At 42.0% G+C, this 20940-nt stretch overlaps 1 protein-coding gene and 1 long non-coding RNA gene across 2 annotated transcripts in view; one reads left to right on the top strand and one right to left on the bottom strand.

The window, feature by feature from the left end:
• The window catches only part of LOC148145300 (uncharacterized), a 96956-nt gene that overhangs the window by 61753 nt on the left and 14263 nt on the right, over nt 1-20940 (bottom strand). The gene's annotated exons all lie outside the window — the stretch shown is intronic.
• On the top strand, nt 14015-15806 carry rnf222 (ring finger protein 222). The gene is made up of 2 exons (XM_088000500.1): nt 14015-14249; nt 14744-15806. Exon 2 carries the CDS (start codon nt 14745-14747, stop codon nt 15333-15335), a length of 591 nt encoding a protein of 196 aa, XP_087856626.1. The 5' UTR covers nt 14015-14249; nt 14744; the 3' UTR covers nt 15336-15806.

Below are 20940 nucleotides of genomic sequence, written 5' to 3'. Positions count from 1 at the left end.
ACTAGTGGGCATAGGTTTAGGGTGAGAGGGGAAAGATATAAAAGAGACCTACGGGGCAACGTTTTCACACAGAGGGTGGTACGTGTATGGAATGAGCTGCCAGAGGAAGCGGTGGAGGCTGGTACAATTGCAACATTTAAGAAGCATTTGGATGGGTATATGAATAGGAAGGGTTTGGAGGGATATGGGCCAGGTGCTGGCAGGTGGGACTAGATTGGGTTGGGATATCTGGTTGGCATGGACTTGTTGGACTGAAGGGTCTGTTTCCGTGCTGTACATCTCTATGACTCTATGACTCTAGTAAGTTTTGTAAGCTAAATAAATCTTGTTAGCTGTGGATGGATTTGTGAAAGACTGAAAATACAATTGCCTTTATGTATTGTCAGTCTACTATATATGTCATAATAAGTAATGTGAGTCCAATAGAATTATTTCTCAATAATCTTAATAACTGGCAGGGTTTCTTATCACAGTCTAAAAATAAACTCCAGACTGTTCAGGAGAGATGTTAAGAAGCACTTATACACACAAAGGTTAGTAGAGCTTTGGAGTGCTGTTTCACAAATTTAATTTTAAATCTGAAATAGATTTTTTTTATTCAGCACTGGTATTAAGGGATAAACCTAAGACAGGTATTTGCAGTTATACCACAGATCAGCCACAAACTCGTTGAATAGTGGAACAGGCTAGAGGGGCTGAATGGCCTATTCCCGTTTCTATGTTCCTTTCTTCTGATTATCGAATTTAGAAAATCCAGTCAACAATGGACAAATGCTATTTATTTGAACAAAAACTGTTTGTCTATATGCATCAAAATTGCTGGATAAAATTCTATTTCAGGATGTCCCAGTGCACACATTAAAGTATTTTTCTCTGTCACAATGTAAAGAAACATGGTAACCAGTTTGCACTTAGCAAGAGTTCACAAACAGCAATAATACAATAACCAGATACATGGCCATTATGGTGGTATGGGATGAAGTAACAAATGCTGACTTTGGGAAATCTTTCTTGATCTTGTCTGTGTCATAAAATTCTTATGTCCACTTATCTGGTGAGTCAATTACCATGTTATTCAAACATCAGCATATTAAATAGTGCCAAATTGTCTTGATATTGCGCAGATGATTAAGTGCCTGACTCTCTATTTTGGGGGCCTGAATGCATGACACTTTGGCTCTGAGGCAAGGCAGCTACCACTGAGCCAAGGGCTGACATTCCACTACACACATAGGCAAAGGTTATTCATACTGTTGTGTGCATTACAGTTAATATCATACACACAAGAGGTTTGCTTTGAATTATAATATTAGCTTTGTTTCCCCCCTCTAGCCCTAAATGGGATTGATGAGAATGGGTTGCAGCTGGAATCAGAATGGGGCTTGGCCAGAAGAAGGATACAGGTACAATCTTTTAGTTTGTGCTGGACTTTTGGCAAAAAAAGTTGTTCGAATTTGATGGTGTGCATATAAATTGCCCTGTAGAAAATAAAGACATTATGATGTGGTGAATGCAGCATTCATTTGTGGCCACAAAGGGAACACATTGTGTAAACTGGAGCACATATCCAGTGAAACCAAAAAAATTCACTCTCAGATGAACACTCAGTATGATCACATTGCAGAAATAAGCTCCTTCAATAGAAACTGAAGTGCAAATGCTTAGGATCTGCAAAAACGCAAAAACATTGAAAAATAATTCCAGATTATGAAATGCACAATTCTTACAAAGATTACACATAGCAAAATTTTGATGAGAGTGAACAAAGACAAATTTCTGTCAGGTCTCATTCTTGAAAGAGACAAACATCAATTTCTTTAAAAAGATTAGTTCCCCCACCCTTCAATAATCTTTTCACCCCCAGAATCCATTAAAGGTGGGTGTTACCTATGCAAATGGATGAAGTAGGGAGAGACAATAGAATTTTATCCATTATTTTACAATCCATTGAGACAATCAGTTTTGTTGAAATAATTAGCTCCTATCCAATGCTGGCTGGATCTTCTAGATTGATAATCATGAGAAACTGCTTGAAATTTATTAACATTTTAGTTAATATCATGAACACTGATCATAACCCAGATCATCTACTGAATATTTAATTACAACATGAAACTTTTAAGGACTTACATAGAACACAGAACAATACAGCACAGGAACAGGCCCTTTACCCCATCATTTCTGTGCTGACCATAATGCCATTCTAAACTAATTTGATCTGCCTGTGTATGGTTCATACCCCTCTATTCCCTGTCAATTCGTGCATCTGTCTAAATGCCTCTTACACTTTGCTAATGTATCTGCTTTTACCACCTCCCACGGCAAGATGTTCCGGGCTCCTACCACCCTTTGTATAAAACAGTTTCCTTGCACATGTCCTTTAAACTTTCTCTCTCCCATCTTAAACTTAAGCCTCCTAGTATTTGACATTTCTAACTTGGAAAAAAGACTCCAGCTATATACTCTATGCATGCCTTTCATAATTTTATTTACTTCTAAGAGATAACCTATCAGCCTCTGGTGCTCTAATGAAAACAATCCAAGTTTGTTCACCCTCTCCTTTTAGCTAATAAATTCAATCCAGGCAACATCCTGGTAAACCTCTTTTGCAACCTCTCCAAAGCCTCCCTATGTTGTGGCGACCAGACCTATACACAATACTCCAATTGTGTCCTAACAAATGTCTTATACAGCTGCAACATGATTGCCAACTTTTGTACTCAAAGCCTCAACCAATGAAGGCAAGCATGGTGTATGACTTCTTTACCACCTTATCCACTTCTGTTGCCACTTTCCTGGAGCTATGGACTTGCACCCCAAGATAACTCTGCATATCAATGCTCCTAAGGGTCCTGCCATTTACTGTACACCTTTCTTTTGCATTTGACCTTCCAAAATGCATCACTCACACTTGGCTTGATTAAACTCCTTCTTCCATTTCTCTACCCAACTTTCCAACTGATCGGTATCCTGCTGTGTCCTTCTTCACTACCTACTTTCATTGTCTGCAAACTTACTAAGCGGACCACCTACATTTTCATCCAAACCATTTATATATGTTACAAACAACAGAAGTCCCAGCACTGATTCTTGAGGAACATTACAGGTCACAGAGCTCCAGTCAGAAAAGCACCCCATCGCAGCTACCCTGTTTTCTGTAACCAAGCCAATCTTGTAACCAACTTGCTAACTCACCATGGATTCCTACTGTGAGGGATCTTGTCAATTGCTTTAGTAAAACCCATGTAGAAAACATCCACTGCCCTACCCTTATCAATCATTTTCATCATTTCCACAAAAAAACTCAATCAGGTTTGTAAAACAAAACCTCCCCCACATAAAGCCAAACTAGCTATCCCTAACAAGCCCATTCTTTTCCAAATGCAAGTAAATCCTGTCTCGAAGAATCTTTTTGAATAATTTCCCCAACACTGCTGTAAGGTTCACTGCTCTTCTTAAACATTGGCTATTTTCCAGTTTTCTAGGTCCTCCAATGTAGCTATAGAGGATGCAAAGATTTTTGCCAAGACCCAAGCAATCTCCTCCATTGCCTCCCTCAGTACCCAGGGATGATCCCATGAGGCCCTAGAGATTTATCTACCATAATATTTTTTCATGACACCCAATACTTGCTCCTTCTTAATATTGACATGTCCAAAATATCAACATATCCCTCCCTAATCTTACCATCATTCATGACCTTCTCCTTGGTGAAAACATATGTGAAGTACTCATTAAGGACCGCATTTACTTCCTTTTGCTCCATGCATAAATTCCCTCCTTTGCCCTTCAGTAGATATTTCCCTAGTTACTCTAATGCAGAAAAGTGTGAGGTGATTCACTTTGGAAGGAGTAACAGGACTGCAGAGTACTAGGATAATGGTAAGATTCTTGGTAGTGTAGATGAGCAGAGAGGTCTCGATGTCCATGTACATAGATCCCTGAAAGTTGCCACCCAGGTTGATAAGGTTGTTAAGAAGGCATATGGTGTGTTAGCTTTTTGTTGGTAGAGGGACTGAGTTTCGGAACCATGAGTTGGCTTGTGGTGCAACGGTAGCGCATCTGACTCCAGATCAGAAGGTTGCGTGTTCAAATCACATCAGGCTCACTGAAGCACAATTTCCTGCATTTCAAATCAAGAAAGGAGTTCATCCACTCCAGATACCTGTTGAGCCGAGTCTTCTTTCTGGAAACTATCGATCTCACATGAAGCTTTGCTTTCAGCTTTATTTGTGAATACTATGTCAGGGGTGCCCTTTGGTTGGGTAAAGCTCAGATCCCCCAGTGTGAGAAGTAAAACCCAAACTGTTCATTACTGGATTTAAAGACATTCAGTCAGTTGGTGAACGCTTCATTCAGTTGGTGACAGCGTGGTATGAATAACATTATGGGGCAGCACGATGGCTCAGTGGTTAGCACTGCTGCCTCACAGTGTCAGGGACCCGAGTTTGATTCCCGCCTCGGGCAACTGTCTGTGTGGTGTTTGCACATTCTTCCTGTGTCTGCGTGGGTTTTCTCTGGGTGCTCTGATTTCCTCCCAAAGTCCAAGATGTGCAGGTTAGGTGAATTGGCCATGTTACATTGCCCATAGTGTTAGGTGCGTTAGTCAGGGGTAAATATAGGCTAGGGGAATGGGTCTGGATGGGTTACTCTTCAGAGGGTTGGTGTCGACTTGTTGGGCCAAATGGCCTGTTTCTGCACTGTAGGAAATCTAATCTAATCTGGCACAATTACGGCACTTAAAGGCATCTGGCTGGGTGTTGAATAGGATGGGTTCAGAGGGATATGGGCCAAGTGCTGACAAATGGGACTAGATTGCTTTTGGGTATCTGGTTGGCACGGAAGAGATTAACCAAAGTGCCTGTTTCTGTGCTGTATATCTCTGGGTGGCACAGTGACTCAGTGATTAGCACTGTGCCTCACAGCACCAGGGATCCGGGTTCAATTCCATCCTTGAGCGACTGTCTGTGTGGAGTTTGCACACTCTCCCTGTGTCTGCGTGGGTTTCCTCCGGGTGCTCTAGTTTCCTCCCACAGTCCAAAGATGTGCAGGTCAGGTGAATTGATCACGCTAAATTGCCCATAGTGTTAGGTGCATTAGTCAGAGAGAAATGGGTCTGGGTTGGTTACTCTTCGGAGGTTCGATGTGGACTTGTTGGACCAAAGGGCCTGTTTCCACACTGTAGGGAATCTAATCTAATTTAATCATACTGCATCTCTACAAAACTCTAGTGTGGCCACATGTGGAGTATTGCATACAATTCTGGTCATTGCATTATAAGAAGGATGTGGAAACTTTGGAAAGGGTTCAAAGGAGATTTTCTAGGATGTTGCCTGGAATGGAGGGAAGGTCTTACGAGGAAAGGCTGAGGGACTTGAAGCTCTTTTCATTGAAAAGAAGAAGGTTGAGAGGTGACTTAATTGAAACATATAAGATAATCAGAGGGTTAGATAGGGCAGAGAGTGAGAGCCTTTTTCCTCAGATGGTAATGGCTAGCATGAGGGGACATAGCTTTAAATTGAGGAGTGATAGATTTAAGACAGATGTCAGAGGTAGTTTCTTTACTTATCGAGTCGCAGGGGCTTGGAACGCACTGCCTGCAACAGTAGTAGACTCGGCAATTTTAAGGGCATTTAATGGCCATTGGATAGACATATGGATGAAAACAGAATAGTGTAGGTTAGATGGGCTTCAGATTGGTTTTACAAGTCGGTGCAACATCGAGGGCCCGAAGGTCTATACTGTGCTGTAATGTTCTATGTTCTATGCTCCGAACATATTTATGGAATGTTTTGGGATTCACTGTAATCCTACTTGCCAGGGATATTTCATGACCCATTTAATCCCTCCTAATTTCTTGTTTAAGTTCTTTTCTGCTTCCTTTATATTCCTCACGTGCCTTGTTTGATTTCAGTTTACTTTTTCTCTTTTTGACTAAACTTTCAACATCCCTTGTCATCCAGGGTCCCGAATCTTGCCACCTTCATCTTTCATCCTCACAGGAATATGCTGATCCTGAATTTTGATCAAGTTATTTTTAAAAGACCCTCACACATCAGATGTGAATTTGCCCTCAAACAGCAATCCCTAACTTAATTTTCTCCAGCCAAAAAAATGACCAAGAATGTGTATAGTGAGCAACATGACTCAGTGACTAACTGAAAGACCCCTGTGGATTATTCTCAGTCTCAATGGAGACCCTGGAATGTCACACCTGATGGGTCTTGGGGAAGCTTCAAAGGAGAGGACTTCAACGAGGGGAATGCACTGATGCCAAAGGAGTTCCTGGGTAAACCCCCAGAATGATGCACCCTGTAGGGTGTTAAGGAGCCTTCAAAAGCAAGACTTCAAAAGTAACCAAACTGTCGAGATCTCGGAAATCTGGTACAGCCCAGCAGCTTCCAGAAGCGGAAGGCATTCATTGACACATTGGTCATCCTGCACTGACCTGACCACCCAGTATAGAGGGCATGTTATTCAAAAGACAGAAGTGCAAGACAATCCTATTACCTCTTCTCAGCAGGAAAACATCTCCTGTGGATTAGATATCAGACTGGGGGCATAAGTTGAAAGACATTTTCAATTTTCCAGAAACACACGAAACAGGGAGTAAAAATCAACTGCAACACCATGTTTGTGTGTTTTAATGGTCTGACATGTTAGTGTTAGAGGACTAACGTGTTGTGAAGGTCAACCATTAAATATTTCTGTGCTCCGAGTCAAAAGGAAAATATATCCTGCAGGCCAGGCACCGTCAGAAGGAAACAGGGCAAAAGACTTTCAGATTCCTGCAGAACTCTGAAGAAGGGTTATTGGACCCAAAATGTTAACCCTGCTTTTTCTCCACAGTTGCTACTGGACTTGTAACAACAAATAATTTTAGTGACATGGAACTACGTACAGGTACTACAATATGAGCCCAGAACTCAGAACCAGCCAAGAATATAAACACCAATCAGGATACAATTGTCTGTCTAAGGAGATACCACAGTTTGATACAATCTAAATCCTTATTTCTTTTAGTTTTAGTACAGCATTGTCATCAAGTCAATCTCAATGTAATCTGTTTTAGGCTGTGGTTACATATGAAACTAATTCTTTGACATTCCCAAGGATCTTCTGACTTTTGCTTCCAAACATTTAAAGTGGAACATATTTTCTGACAAAAGTCTACTTCCTTAAGCATAGCCATTTAAGAAAGACACCAGCTTTCCCCAATTGCATAAACTAAGCAAAGAAAAGAAAATAGATATAACTAAATAGAATAGCCAGTTTATAATCAACTAAAATAAATGCAACAATCTCTGACTGCAATGGGGGAAACTAAACTTTAGGAATTCCTTACCTTCTATTTGCATTACATGTTCTTATTTTCTGAAATATTTAAAAATGCAAACACAATGAGGATAATGTTTTTTACATGTAGAATTATATTTATTTCCTACCCACTTGCATGATTTATTGCAGAGAGTAGTAGTAACTATCTTGTTGATTTAAGTCAAATTTGGAAATGATCTCAAGATTCTGGGAATCAGGGAAGATACATCCATTATCCATATATTCATCTCCTAATTTTTTGGTTTTGATAAAAGGATTTATCCCTTTGACACTTCTTACTCCATCCCAAACTATGTTTCCTCCTTTTCTTTTCTTTTTTTATTAATGGGATGCAGCCATTGCATGTGAAGCTAGCATTTACTGCCTATCCTTAATTGCCATGGAGAAGGTGGTGATGAGCTGCCTTCTTGAGTCTCTGCAGACCTTGACATGTAGGAGCACCCACAGTGTTGTTAGGGAGGGAGTTTCAGCTTTTTGTCCCAATGAGAGTGAAGGAACAGTGATATAGTTCCAAGTCAGGATAGTGTGTGGCTTAGAGGGGAGCTGGCAGATGGTGGTGCTCTCCTGCATTTCCAATTCCAAGTTATTTTTCTTTATCCTTTCTAATCACAGTTGAGAAGAAATTAGAAGGTCCATATGACAAGTTCAGAGGGCGCACTGTCCAAATTTGCAAAGGATTTGGTTTTTGCTGGACACCCCAGAATGAGAGTATCATTGAAAAAGAATACTAGGGTTGAATCTTATGTTTGTTTTGTCTAAACCCAAGTTGGATCAAGATTTTTGGAGGCATTCTGCCATGAGACGTGCAAGTTTTCTTGCTATCCCTTACAAATTCACTGCATTAATTACTAGCCCCACCCACATGGTGTTCCTCAGGTCCAATTCGAGCCCAATCTTACCGGGCATCATTCCCAGAGTAACTCGCCACTCAGTGGAAATCTTGGCAATGTGCCAGGCCTTCTTTGCAACTCTGTTGTGCACCTGGATAAATGTTGGCAATCTGGAATTTACTCTCATTGGCAATATTCTGTCACAACAGCCACAAAGTCACGTTGCCCATGGCACATAGTGGACACGGGTGACAGTTCCACATGAGTACAAGTCCATTGTCTCACGCTTCTCACTGTTAGATGAGATTCCCTACAGTATGGAAACAGGCCATTTGGCACAACAAGTCCACACCGACCCTGCGAAGACAACCCAGCCAGACCCCTTTCCCTCTAGCACTATGGGCAATTTAGCATGACCAATTCACCTGGCCTGCACATCTTTAGATTGTGGGAAGAAACTGGAGCACCCGGTGGAAACCCACGCAGACACAGGGAGAGTGTGCAAACTCCACACAGACAGTCGCCCAAGGATGGAATCGAACCCGGGTCCCTGGTGCTGTGAGGCACAGTGCTAATCACTGAGTCACTGTGCCACCCAGAGATATACAGCACAGAAACAGGCACTTCGGTCAATCTCTTCCGTGCCAACCAGATACCCAAAAGCAATCTAGTCCCAATGTGGTATTATCAGCTTACACTTTCACAACTTGCTATGCAAAAAAGACACAAGATGGAATCTTATTGGGATCTGAGTGATGTGGGCTGTTTTGAGATTTTTTGGCAGGATTGTGCAAGAAGTCTGTCAAGAATCTGTTTCAATATTGCAAGGGTCTTGCTCCATCTATACCTTTGACAAGCATCAAAGGTGAGCAACGTAGATGTCAGGAAAATTTGACATGGAAACCAGAATGGGTACTTGGCAGATTCATTTCACCATTCGCTTCATAGAATCTCCATATTGCTCATGATCAAATTGCATTTCAGGACACGATCTATGGGCACCAACTACATGTACCCTTTATCTATGGGTATTGGCATCTGGCGTTTGCCAACACCTCACAACCATCCTGGCATTTCTCCAATGCACTAATCGGCTGCTTAGGAAGCACAGCATTTCCGGTCACACTGGCAATTAGCAGTGAAAGTCTACACCTATGTGCGTACAGGCAGGCGCCTAGCTCACAGATTGGATAAGGCTTCATCTCAGAACTGGTCACTTGCGGCTCCTTCAGCCTCTATTGGTTTTGTTTACATTCACTTTTGCTGTCTATAAATAAAAGCTGATGTTTGTGTTTTCATTTATCCGAATGCCTGCTGGTGTGTGATCTTCCCTTACTGGACAATGAGAACCATGAGTCTACAGTGGGCATTGGGAACAGGGTAGTACTGAAGTAGAGGGTGTTTAGATGGGATGTAGTTACAGATGGGTGAAGTGTATGCTGTGGTGGTTCCGGGGCAGCACATTGGCATCTGCGTGAACAGGGTATCTCGTTAGCTAATCAGATTGAAGGACTCTGATTTAGTATAAGAACAAAGAAGGAAGTGTAACTTAGAACTGGCGATTGCAAAGTCAAATCAAGTTCAGAAACAGAAATAGAGAGAGATTGGATTAAGGGAGAAAAATGCAAAACGGAAAAGAACAAAAGCTAATTTTAAATGTGGCATTCATAACATCTTCAGCAACAATTAAAATCTTTAGGAATGAGACTCCACACCTGTAACAGTTAATTTTCAACACGAGAGAAGTTGATTAACAATGATTTTCACTTTTTACCTCATTAAACAAATTCTCATGTCTGAGGGAAAATGCTTAGATTTCTGTGGTCAGTTTGGTTTCTATCTACCATGTAAAAACAGCAGCTTCATGTCACTCACTGTGTTTCAATCAGGAAGCAGGTGAGAAATGCTGGATGACTAGAGAAATTGAGGGTTTGGTTAAGAAAAAGAAGGAAGCATATGTCAGGTATAGACAGGAGAAATCAAGTGAGTCCTTAGAAGATTATAAAGGCAGTAAGAGTATACTTAAGAGAGAAATCAGGAGGGCAAAAAAGGGACATGAGATAGCTTTGGCAAATAGGGTTAAGGAGAATCCAAAGGGGTTTTACAAATACATTAAGGACAAAAGGGCAACTAGGGAGCAAATAGAGCCCCTCAAAGATCAGCAAGGCAGCCTTTGTGTGGAGCCGCAGGAGCTGGGGGAAATACTAAACGTGTATTTTGCATCAGCGTTTCCTGTGGAGAAGGACATGGAAGATATAGAATGTGGAGAAATAGATGGTGACATCTTGAAAAATGTCCATATTACAGAAGAGGAAGTGCTGGATGTCTTAAAAAGCATAAAGGTGTACTCTAAAACTCTGTGGGAAGCTAGGGAAGTGATTGCTGAGCCCCTTGCTGAGATATTTGTATCATTGATAGTCACAGGTGAGGTGCCAGAAGACTGGAAGTTGGCGAACATGGTACCATTATTTAAGAAAGGTGGTAAATACAAGCCAGAGAACTATTGACCAGTGAGCCTGACATCTGTGGTGGACAAGTTGTTGGAGGGAATTCTGAGGGACAGGATGTACATGTATTTGGAAAGGCAAGGACTGATTCGGGATAGTCAACATGACTTTGTGCGTGGGAAATCATGTCTCACAAACTTGATTGAGTTTTTTGAAGAAGTAACAAAGAGGATTGACAAAGGCAGAGCAATTGACATGATCTATATGGATTTCAGTAAGGCGTTCAACAAGGTTCCCCATGGGAGACTGGTTAGCAAGGTTAGGTCTCATGGAATACAGGGAGAACGAACTATTTGAATACAGAACTTGTTTGAAGGTAGAAGACAGGGGGTGGTTGATGGAGGGTTGTTTTTGAGATTGGATGCCTGTGAGCAGTGAGTACCACAAGGATCTGTCCACTACTTTTCGTCATTTATATAAATGATTTGGATATGAACATAGGAAGTATAGTTAGTAAGTTTGCAGATGACACCAAAATTGGAGATGTAGTGGACAGCGAAGAGGGTTACCTCAGATTACAAGGGGATCTTGATCAGATGGGCCAATGGGCTGAGAAGTGGCAGATGGAGTTTAATTTAGATAAATGCGAGGTGCTGCATTTTGGGAAAGCAAATGTTAGCAGGACTTATACACTTAATAGTATGGTCCTAGGGAGTGTTGCTGAACAAAGAGACCTTGGAGTGCAGGTTCATAGCTCCTTGAAAGTAGAGTCACAAGTAGATAGTGAAGAAGGCGTTTGGTGTGCTTTCCTTTATTGGTCAGAGTATTGAGTACTGGAGTTGGGAAGTCATGTTGTGGCTATACAGGACATTGGTTAGGCTACTTTTGGAATATTTTGTGCAATTCTGATCCCTATCGGAAGGATGTTGTGAAACTTGAAAGGTTTCAGAAAAGATTTACAAGGATGTTGCCAGGTTTGGAGGATTTGAACTATAGGGAGAGGTTGAAAAGGCTGGGGTTGTTATCCCTGGAGTGTCAGAAGCTGAGGGGTGACCTTATAGAGGTTTATAAAATCATGAGGGGCATGGATAAGATAAATAGACAAATTATCTTCCCTGGGGTGGTGGGGGAAGTCCATAACTAGATGACATAGGTTTAGGGTGAAAGGGGAAAGATATAAAAGACACATGAGGGGCAACTTTTTCACACAGAGGATGGTATGTGTATGGAATGAGCTGTAGTGTAGGCTAGTACGATTGCATTATTTAAGAGGCATCTGGATGGCAATATGAATTGAAAGGGTTTGGAGGGATATGGGCCAAGTGCTGGCTGATGGGACGAGATTAGGTTAGCATGAACGAGTTGGACCGAAGGGTCTGTTTCCATGTTGTACATCTCTATGACTTGATGATATCATTTTTGCAAAGCTATCAGCAGTGCAGCACAGTTGAAACAGCAACTTTTGCGCTTATCCCACATCTGCTGCTTGGCTGAAGTTGCTGTATCCTTTGATACCACCATGCAGCCTTTAATTTTCTAAATCTGTGTAAACAATTTACATCACTTACTTGGAGTAGATTTTATGTATATACACTCTTAGTGCAGAGCTTGGAGCATGGAGGAGATTGCATTCAGAATTCTGGTTCAGAGATCATTGGGCTCTGACTGATCTTTTATAAATGTGAATTCGTTAAATATATCATACAGTCTTTTTATTGATACAATGTTGGTAAATAGAGTATCTTGTACACAGATGTGATTTATAATCAGAATTTTATGGCAGTATTTAAGTTTAAACATTAATCTCAAGCCTTCAACATGTTAAATGAATTGCTCGGCTAAGCAGTTCTCCATAGATTGAATGAAGTGATTATGATTTCAAGCCATAAAAGACTATTTTTAATTCAGAAAGTTTATCTACTTTTATTGTCCAATTGCAGTCACATTCTGAGAGAGAGAGACAGCAACTCACCTAATTAAAAAATTATTCCTGTGCAGTAGGGTGGCTGCTCTTTTTGCTGACGTCTCAGATTCCAAAAGAGATTTGAGACTTTTATTTTACACCTAACATTCCTGGTCCAAAAAATGCACCGTAACAACTTAAAATATCAGTCAGCAACACAGCAGTAATCCAGTTAGACTCCTGTAAACTTGCAGTTTAGTTTCTATGTCAGATGAACATTGCATATATTATAAAGATATTTCCAGTATCTGGCTGTGCCAGTACTTGTTTTGCTCTGCAGTCCTTTCAGTACAGGACTCTGTAACAGAGGCCATTGAATCCTTTGAAAGAAGAGTAGGTATAATTTTGAAACAGACGATGTTAATGGGCTATAGAAAAAATGCAGTGCAGTGAGAATAGTTTTGGATTGTGCTGGCAGAGTCAGCAGATTGATTTGACTAATGACCTCTTAATGTGTTGTAATTTTAAAAATATAATTCTAACAGCTGAACCTTGGATTAAATTTACTGAGACTGAGTCATTTGGAAGCATATCTTAACTATCAGAACCAAACTTCAGTTGTCCATGTCTGGTGTATAAATGTGCAACCCGCTCGCAGTTGAAGATGTTATGTAACTTTAGCAGAACAGCATTAGAGTACTCTTGAAGTGCTGCAGTTAGATTTGAATGGACACATTTTCACTACTACATGTTCTTGAGGTGTGAGATGCACCAGCAACAAAGTCTTCATTGCCCATCCCTACTTGGGAGCTTTCAGAGTCAAATCTACAGTCCACTGCTAGAGTCTCGCCTAAACTAGGTTAGGTCCCTTTTCTAAAGAGCATTGGAGAGCCGGCTAGCTTTGTACAATAATTTGGTGGGTTTTTTTGTGGTTACTTTGACTAGCGCCAAACCACATATCAGACGAATTCAGTTTCACAATTCATATTGATGTTTTGCATCATGTAGTTGTGGTATTTGAATGCACATCCCTCAGGGCTGCTACGGCGTAACAACTAGGGTACTATACCCTTTCATAATTTGGAATTAAATAAAATTGATATCTACAGCCCACTTTAGATTACTGACTAAAATATTTTTTTCTGACACTGTAACACGAGAATTTCAACCAACTTTCAATTCTGGGTGGTTTCGGATCTCAAAATGTTAGCCCACTTTTCAGAGTTTAGAACTTTTCCTTAATAAGGTATCAGTCCTGTTAGGCTAACTTTAAAATGATCAAACAAATCGACTGAAATTTCCCCAGCAGCCGGAGCGATGGTGCTGTGTGTGTTTAGTCATGAGGGCTCTATTTTCCCGCAGAGAACCTGGTGTGTTAAACGGTCAGCAAATCACTGCTGCTTTTCAGTTGTTGTAAAGACCGTGACAACTTTTAGGCTGTTCCCACAGACCCGAGAAGGGAAGATTTCCTTATGTCAGATAACCGACAGGGAGTGCCAAAGTTCGCTTCCCTCCCAACCACTGTGGACAAGAAACAAAACTAACATCTTCAAAGCCTCATTCCGCACCCGGCTGGGTTTGTGATTATTTTGAACTCCGTACTGAATGAGACACCGAGTCGGAATTTGAATCTCCTCTGCGCGGGTCACATCTGTGACTCCCTCCCCACGAGTTTGATCTGGGTTCGCCCTCGCTCGGTCCTGGTGGCACCTCGGGCTCCACAAGAGTACGGTATGTGAACGATTTCCCGTGCACTTCCTGACAAGCCGCAGGTTAACCACCACCCCCTTCCACCCCCACCCCACCCCCCCCCCCCCCGCTCTGGGAGAGAGAGAGAGAGAAAAGATGGGCTGGTTGCTGAACAAGTTCAACAAGACTGGAGCTCTGATCAGCTGCCAGCGAAGACACCAGCCAGCACCTCGGCGACCTTGTTGTGGAATCCGGAGGGCAGGATGCGGCAGTGAATCAGGTGTTTCAGGAGGAGTGCAGTCCTGACCTGGAGCCCCCTCAACCAGCTGGACTTGGACTCTGTGTGTGGGGTGTGTGTTACACTGGAGTTGGAGGGAGGGGGGGGGGGGTGTCCCCCTTTATCCCCCTCTCTCTCTCTGGGTAGGACCAGCCACTGTTAGTGGGTCTCCACAGGGAGACTTCCCAACGACTGCAGGAGGAGGGGGTGGTCTGGGGAGTTTTTGTTCTATTATTTTATTATTTTCTGTTCTCTGAAGCATGTCGGAGGAGGGCAGCTCCGAGTGCCCGGTGTGTTACGAGAAGGTTTCGCGCCAGAACCAGTCCCTCCGGACGCTGAGCTGCAACCACGTCTTCTGCCACGACTGCCTGGTCAAGACGGTCATCAACCAGGAGCGGCAGCCCCGGAAGGTGGTCTGCCCCGTCTGCCGGCACGTCACCTTCCTCAGCAAGAAGAGCTCCCGCTGGAGCGCCGGGGGCAAGGACGCCAAGCAGACCCTGGAGATCCCCCTGGCGCCCAGCGCCACCCGCGACCTCCGGCCGCTAGGGGCGCAGCTGGGGGCGCCGCCGCCGCCGCCTCCGCCGCCTCCGCGGTCGCTGCTGCGCCGCTGGGTGGGCAGTTGGCGCCGGACACTCGCCGCCGCCCGCCGCCCGGCCGCGGGCACCAGCCAGGTTTTCGTGATCAGCGGCAGGGGCAGGCCCATGAGCGAGGAGGAGCTGAGGGCCCCCGCTGACGGACTGGTGTTGGAGCACCGGCGCTGCAGGCTCCGCTGGGTGCTGGTGCTGCTCTGCTTCATCATCATCGGCGCTGTGGTGGCCGCCATCCTGCCCTGGGTCACCTCCTTCAAATGACAGTCCCACCCCCGTTAGGGGGAGCGGGGGGCGGTCAAACCCCCCCCCCCCCCAAAGTCTGAACTCGAGGAGGGGTGACAAAAGCACTTTAAGTTGTACGGAAAAAAAAAGTAGCGAAACAAAAACCCAGCCTCACTTCACAAAGGAGTTTATCTGGAGCTGTGCTCACCTGCTGCATCCTTTTGCTCAACTTTCCAGGAATGTACTTTGGCAACTCCTGAGAGGGACCAGCCGAATGGAGAAAATACCAATTGCACTTGTACAGAAATTCATTTTTTGCATTAAAATTATGATCAGTTGTCAACTTACTTCCTCAAGACAAATAACTAATGTTGTTGGCTATAAATATTTGGGAATTTTTTTTTGCAACATTGTTATACAGTAGGCCAGTGGCCTGGTGGATGAATTGTACTAAGTAGATTTATCAAATTGTTATTTAACACTGGTAAATTAATCAAAACTGCATTCCTACATACTGTGCGGGACTTGTTATTTCTCATATATCATAATGTGTGTACACAGAATACATCTTAAATGTTATAAGTGCATTTAGTTAGAGCAACTCGTGGGCTAGGCAATAGCATTCTCATAGTTGACTCAGAAATCTAGGTTTAAGTAATATATCAGAACCCGAGCCCAGTCTAAGCACCTAATCTTGTGGCTTAACTGCAGGAATGCTACATACGCCAATGGTTGCTTTTTTTGGGTACAACCCAAGATTGTATCTGCCTGCTCCAGTCATTCAGATTTGAGGTATTCTTGATATTTGAAGAGGAGTTGGAAGCTGTAATATTTTCTAGGCTAACTTTCCTCACTCGAACAAAAGCACTAAACATTCTCAGTTTTGTCTTTCTGCTGTCTGTGGAACAAGATTGTTGCAGAGTGGATCCTCCAATTAGCTGCACTGTTATCTTCACTACTTCAAAATAATCAACCATATCTGAGAATTTCTTGTAGTTTTGAGATGTCATGAGATATTTGATATATGAGTGCAATATTAACCATTGTAGGAAGCGGTAGGAAAATATTGCAATAATGTATTTAATATTGTGACATCCATCAAGAGGGACATTTTGACCAAAAGGATGATTTCAAAGGTTTTTTAAAAAAATCATCTTGGCATGAGGATATTGCACAAGGACTGTAACTACTACGTATGCCTAGATATTCTTGAGAAGATGTTTTTAAGCTGCATTCTGGTACTGTCGGATTTGGCACTCTGTGAAGATGCTCTGATGGTACTATTCAGTAAGGAGTTCCAGGGTTTTACACAATGACCATGAAGGAGCGGTAATATCCCTCAGAATGGTGTGTCATTTGGAGAGTAATTATTTGATTCTAGAGCAACTACTTGATTCTGGTGCCCGTTATCCTCATCAGTGATTGAGGATGTGAGCCTGACAATGCTTAGCAAGTTGCAATAGTGTATCTGGTACTGCTGCCACTATGCACCAGTGGTTAACAGCCTGGATATTTTAACTGGTAGGTGGGATGCTGATGTAATAGACTGCTTTATCCTGGATAGTATAGAACTTTTTGAATGTTGTTGCTGCTGCACCAATCCAGGTAAACGTTGCGGAGGGGAGGGCTATCCATCTTGCCTATGACTTGTATGGAGAGGTGTTAGAGAAAGAGAAGCTGCCATAGAAAACCCAGTCTCTGAGTTGCACCAAAAGACACTGTTCTGATATGGCTGATTCGTTTGATGTTGTGGACAGTAATGACCCCAGGATGGTCAGGGAATCAGCAATGGTAGTACCTTTAAATGTCAAATGAAGGTGATTATACTCCCTTGTGAGAGTTGGTTAATTGCCTGACATTATATGATAGGAATGTTACTTGTTGCTTATCAGCCTAAACCTGGATGTTGTCCAGTTTTTGTGTATATGTACTCGGACAGCTTCATTATCTAAGCAGTTGTGAATGTAGCTGAACACCATGCAGTTATGAGTGTATTGCTTCAGTTCTGACCTTAGGATGGAAGAAGGACTTTGCTGAAGTAGCTAAAAATTGCCAGGCCTTTGACATTACACTAAGAAACTCCAATTGTGACTTCATTGACCTAGAACAACTGACTTTCAATAATCACAACCACTTTGCTTCATGCAAGATTTAATCTAACCCCCACCCCTGTTTCTCACTGCCTTCAAGTTCAATTGGACTCCTGGGAATGATACTCAGATACTGCCTTAGAAACAAAGGTGGTAGCCCTTAGCTCACCTCTAAAATCGAGCTCTAAGTCTATGTTTGGGACAAAGGTTTGATGAGAAAACGAGCTGTGAGCTTCTGGCGGAAGCCATAATGAATATCACTGAGCTGGTTATTGTTGTGCACAACACCGATGATGACCGGTTACATCACTTTGCTGATGAATGAGTGCAGACTGAAAGGTTATTAATCGGCTGGGTTGAATTTTACTTGTTTATTCAGGATATGACAATATGGACTATTTTCCACCTTGTCAGATAGATATTAGTGTTATAGTTGTACTGGAGCAACGGGGCATGGCTAGATCTGGAACACAAATCTTTAGCGCTGTAACAGGAATGTTGTCATGCCAATAGTTTTTGTTGTATCCTATAAACTTGAACATTATCTGATATTATGTGGGGTGAGCAGGATTTGCTTAAGACTGGTATCTGTGTAGGGTACTACAAAAGGAGGCCAAGATGGATGATTTGTTTGGTATTTCTGCTTGAGAGGAAATTTGTAAGTGATATTACACTTGAGCTGGACTTGGCCATCATTTGCTGATGAGGAATTTCATAGAAAATCCCTGAACAACTAGTTGTTCAATTGTTCGCCACTATGTGTTTCATGGAGGCGCTGATGTGATGGCACTGATAGTAAACAATTTGTTTGTACTGAAATGTGATATAATCTTGCAATAATTTGATAACGTGAAAAGTGTTGATCTACCATCCAGGAGAGTGATGTCTTCAGGTTGTCGAGTGAATAACTGAAGAATACTGGTGAGAAAGTGAAGAGGTAAATGAGGGTAGGACTTAAACAGTTAATGGTATGGCCTTGGGGAGTATAGTCGAACAGAGGGACCTAGCGGTGCAGGTTCATAGTTTCTTGAAAGTGGCGTTGCATGTAGACAAGGTGGTGAAGAAAGTGTTTGACATGTTTGTCTTTATTGGTCAGAACATTGAGTATGGGAGTTGGGGCGTCACATTACAGGTGTACAGGACATTGGTTTGGCCACTTTTAGAATACTGTGTACAATTCTGATCGTCCTGCTATACGATTGATATTGTTAAACTCAAAAGGATACAGAAAACAATTTACAAGAATGTTGCCATTCTTGAGGGTTTGACTTATATGGAGAGGCTGGATGGGCTGGGACATTTTTCCCTGAAGCATCAGAGGCTGAGGCCCAATAGAGGTTTACAAAATTATGGTGGGCATAGATAAGGTGAATAGCCAAGGCCTTTTTCCAAGGGTAGGGGAGTTGAAAACTAGAGGGCAGAGGTTTAAGGTGAGAGGGGAAAGATTTAAAAGGGACCTATGAAGCAACCTTTTCACAGTGAGGGTGCATGGAATGAGCTGCCAGAGGAAGTGGGTACAATTACAATGTTTAGAAGACATTTGGATATGTACATGAATAGGAAAGGTTTGAAGGGATATGGGCCAAATGCAGGCAAAGGGACTAGTTAAGTTCAGCAATCCTGGTTGGCATGAATAAGTTGGATAGTCTATTTCTGTGCTGTATGAGACGCCGAGTTTTATCAGGGATTTGTCTTCAATTTAAAACTGCATTACAATTTCTCTTTCCTATCAGACATACATCAGATGTGCACAATCTTAACTCAATTCTCAGAAGTTCTCCAAGCACAGAACTGAATAATTCACTTAACTGGTAGATAATCTAGTCGTTTACTGACTATGAATAATATCACAATGATGCGGTGGTTTCGATACTCTACACATGTCACAGGTGACGAAGTATCTTATTAAGAAAAAGGATGTTTGCATTAGAAAAATTCCTGAGGACGTGGCTTTCAAGGGTGTGTCCCACTGCAGGATATTCGAAAATATATCATGCCTGTGACAGAAAATTACAACATTTTGAGCCTGACTGCTAACAAGCTGACCTCCAACTCTCCAATAATCCTGTCGGAAACTTCTCTTGACATCAAACAACATTCTGACCATTCGCTGAGAAGGCATAAGATTTACAAATATTTGTTTAGATTAGAGTCATAATCCAGGCTTCAGAGTAACTCTTGAATACATAAAACTCACAGATGTTGTTATCTGTTGTTGCCCAACTTGTCCTATAAATAGAGCATACTCTGCAATAAGGAAACAGTTCTGGAATACATATGATGTTTGAGCTAATGTACAGAGGTCACCTATTCTGTATCTAATGCACCTGTGGACATTGATATTAAAGTGAAGGAGATTGGAAATAGGACAGGATCACTTGATCTAATAAATGCATTTCTCAATCCAACCTCTCCACAGTGCTCTCTCTCCTTTCTGTCTGAATTAACAGACTCTTTGGGGAGGAAAGTTTATGTTGCATAATTAAAACATTGTAAAACAATTTCCACTTCACTAAAGCTCTGTATAGTGCAAATTGGCACTCAGAGTATCTGTGGAATTCAGCACTTAGATTGCTTATAGAAGACAGCACTATACTACTTGGGTTTGTTACTGCAAGGCTTATAACAATAACACAGTGTCAGTCTTTTTAAATCAGTCAGAGAGTCTCTTGAACTGAGCACATTTTAGAGGCTTATGTTGAGTTGATTTAAATGTTTAGGACATGGGAGAATTGTACACTTGATCTCCAACACTAAAATTTTGATGACTAGGATAGAACTCTTGCAGAAGGGACAAATCACAACTGATTGGAATTCCAATTGGAGATAAAAAAATTAAATCAGAAACTGTCTGGAATGGAACAATATCAGATGAGTTGCTATAGTATAAATGAACTGTTGAATTGATCATCTTAGCAATAGAATTTTTCAAAAATATAGAATTGCATGGAGAATTATAGAATGACACAGTCACATCATTGTTATAGTACAGAAAGAAACCACTTGGCCTGTTGTTTTTGCAAATAAGCAACACACCTGATGCCCATCCCATGCCTTCTCCCTGTAACTCTGCACTTTCTTTTTTTAGATCATAATTCAAATCCCCTATGAATGCCTCAATCAAAACTACCTCCAAAACAGGCTCAGGCAGTGCATTCCAAACTTTAATGCCTTGCTGCATGAAAACGTTTGTTAATTTCATTTCCCACTTTTCTCTAAAATCTTTTGGAAGTAATTCTGATCAATGTTGTGGTTCTGTTCGCCGAGCTGGGAATTTGTGTTGCAGATGTTTCGTCCCCTGTCTAGGTGACATCCTCAGTGCTTGGGAGCCTCCTGTGAAGCGCTTCTGTGATGTTTCCTCCGGCATTTATAGTGGTTTGTCTCTGCCACTTCCGGTTGTCAGTTCCAGCTGTCCGTTGCAGTGGTTGGTATATTGGGTCCAGGTCGATGTGCTTATTGATTGAATCTGTGGATGAGTGCCATGCCTCTAGGAATTCCCTGGCTGTTCTCTGTTTGGCTTGTCCTATAATAGTAGTGTTGTCCCAGTCAAACTC

This window comes from Chiloscyllium plagiosum, unplaced genomic scaffold (assembly GCF_037043375.1).
Source record: "Chiloscyllium plagiosum isolate Xiang-an unplaced genomic scaffold, Cpla_swu_hap1 HiC_scaffold_25, whole genome shotgun sequence".
Lineage (NCBI taxonomy): Eukaryota > Metazoa > Chordata > Chondrichthyes > Orectolobiformes > Hemiscylliidae > Chiloscyllium > Chiloscyllium plagiosum.
This window is presented reverse-complemented; position numbering and strand designations above follow the sequence as displayed.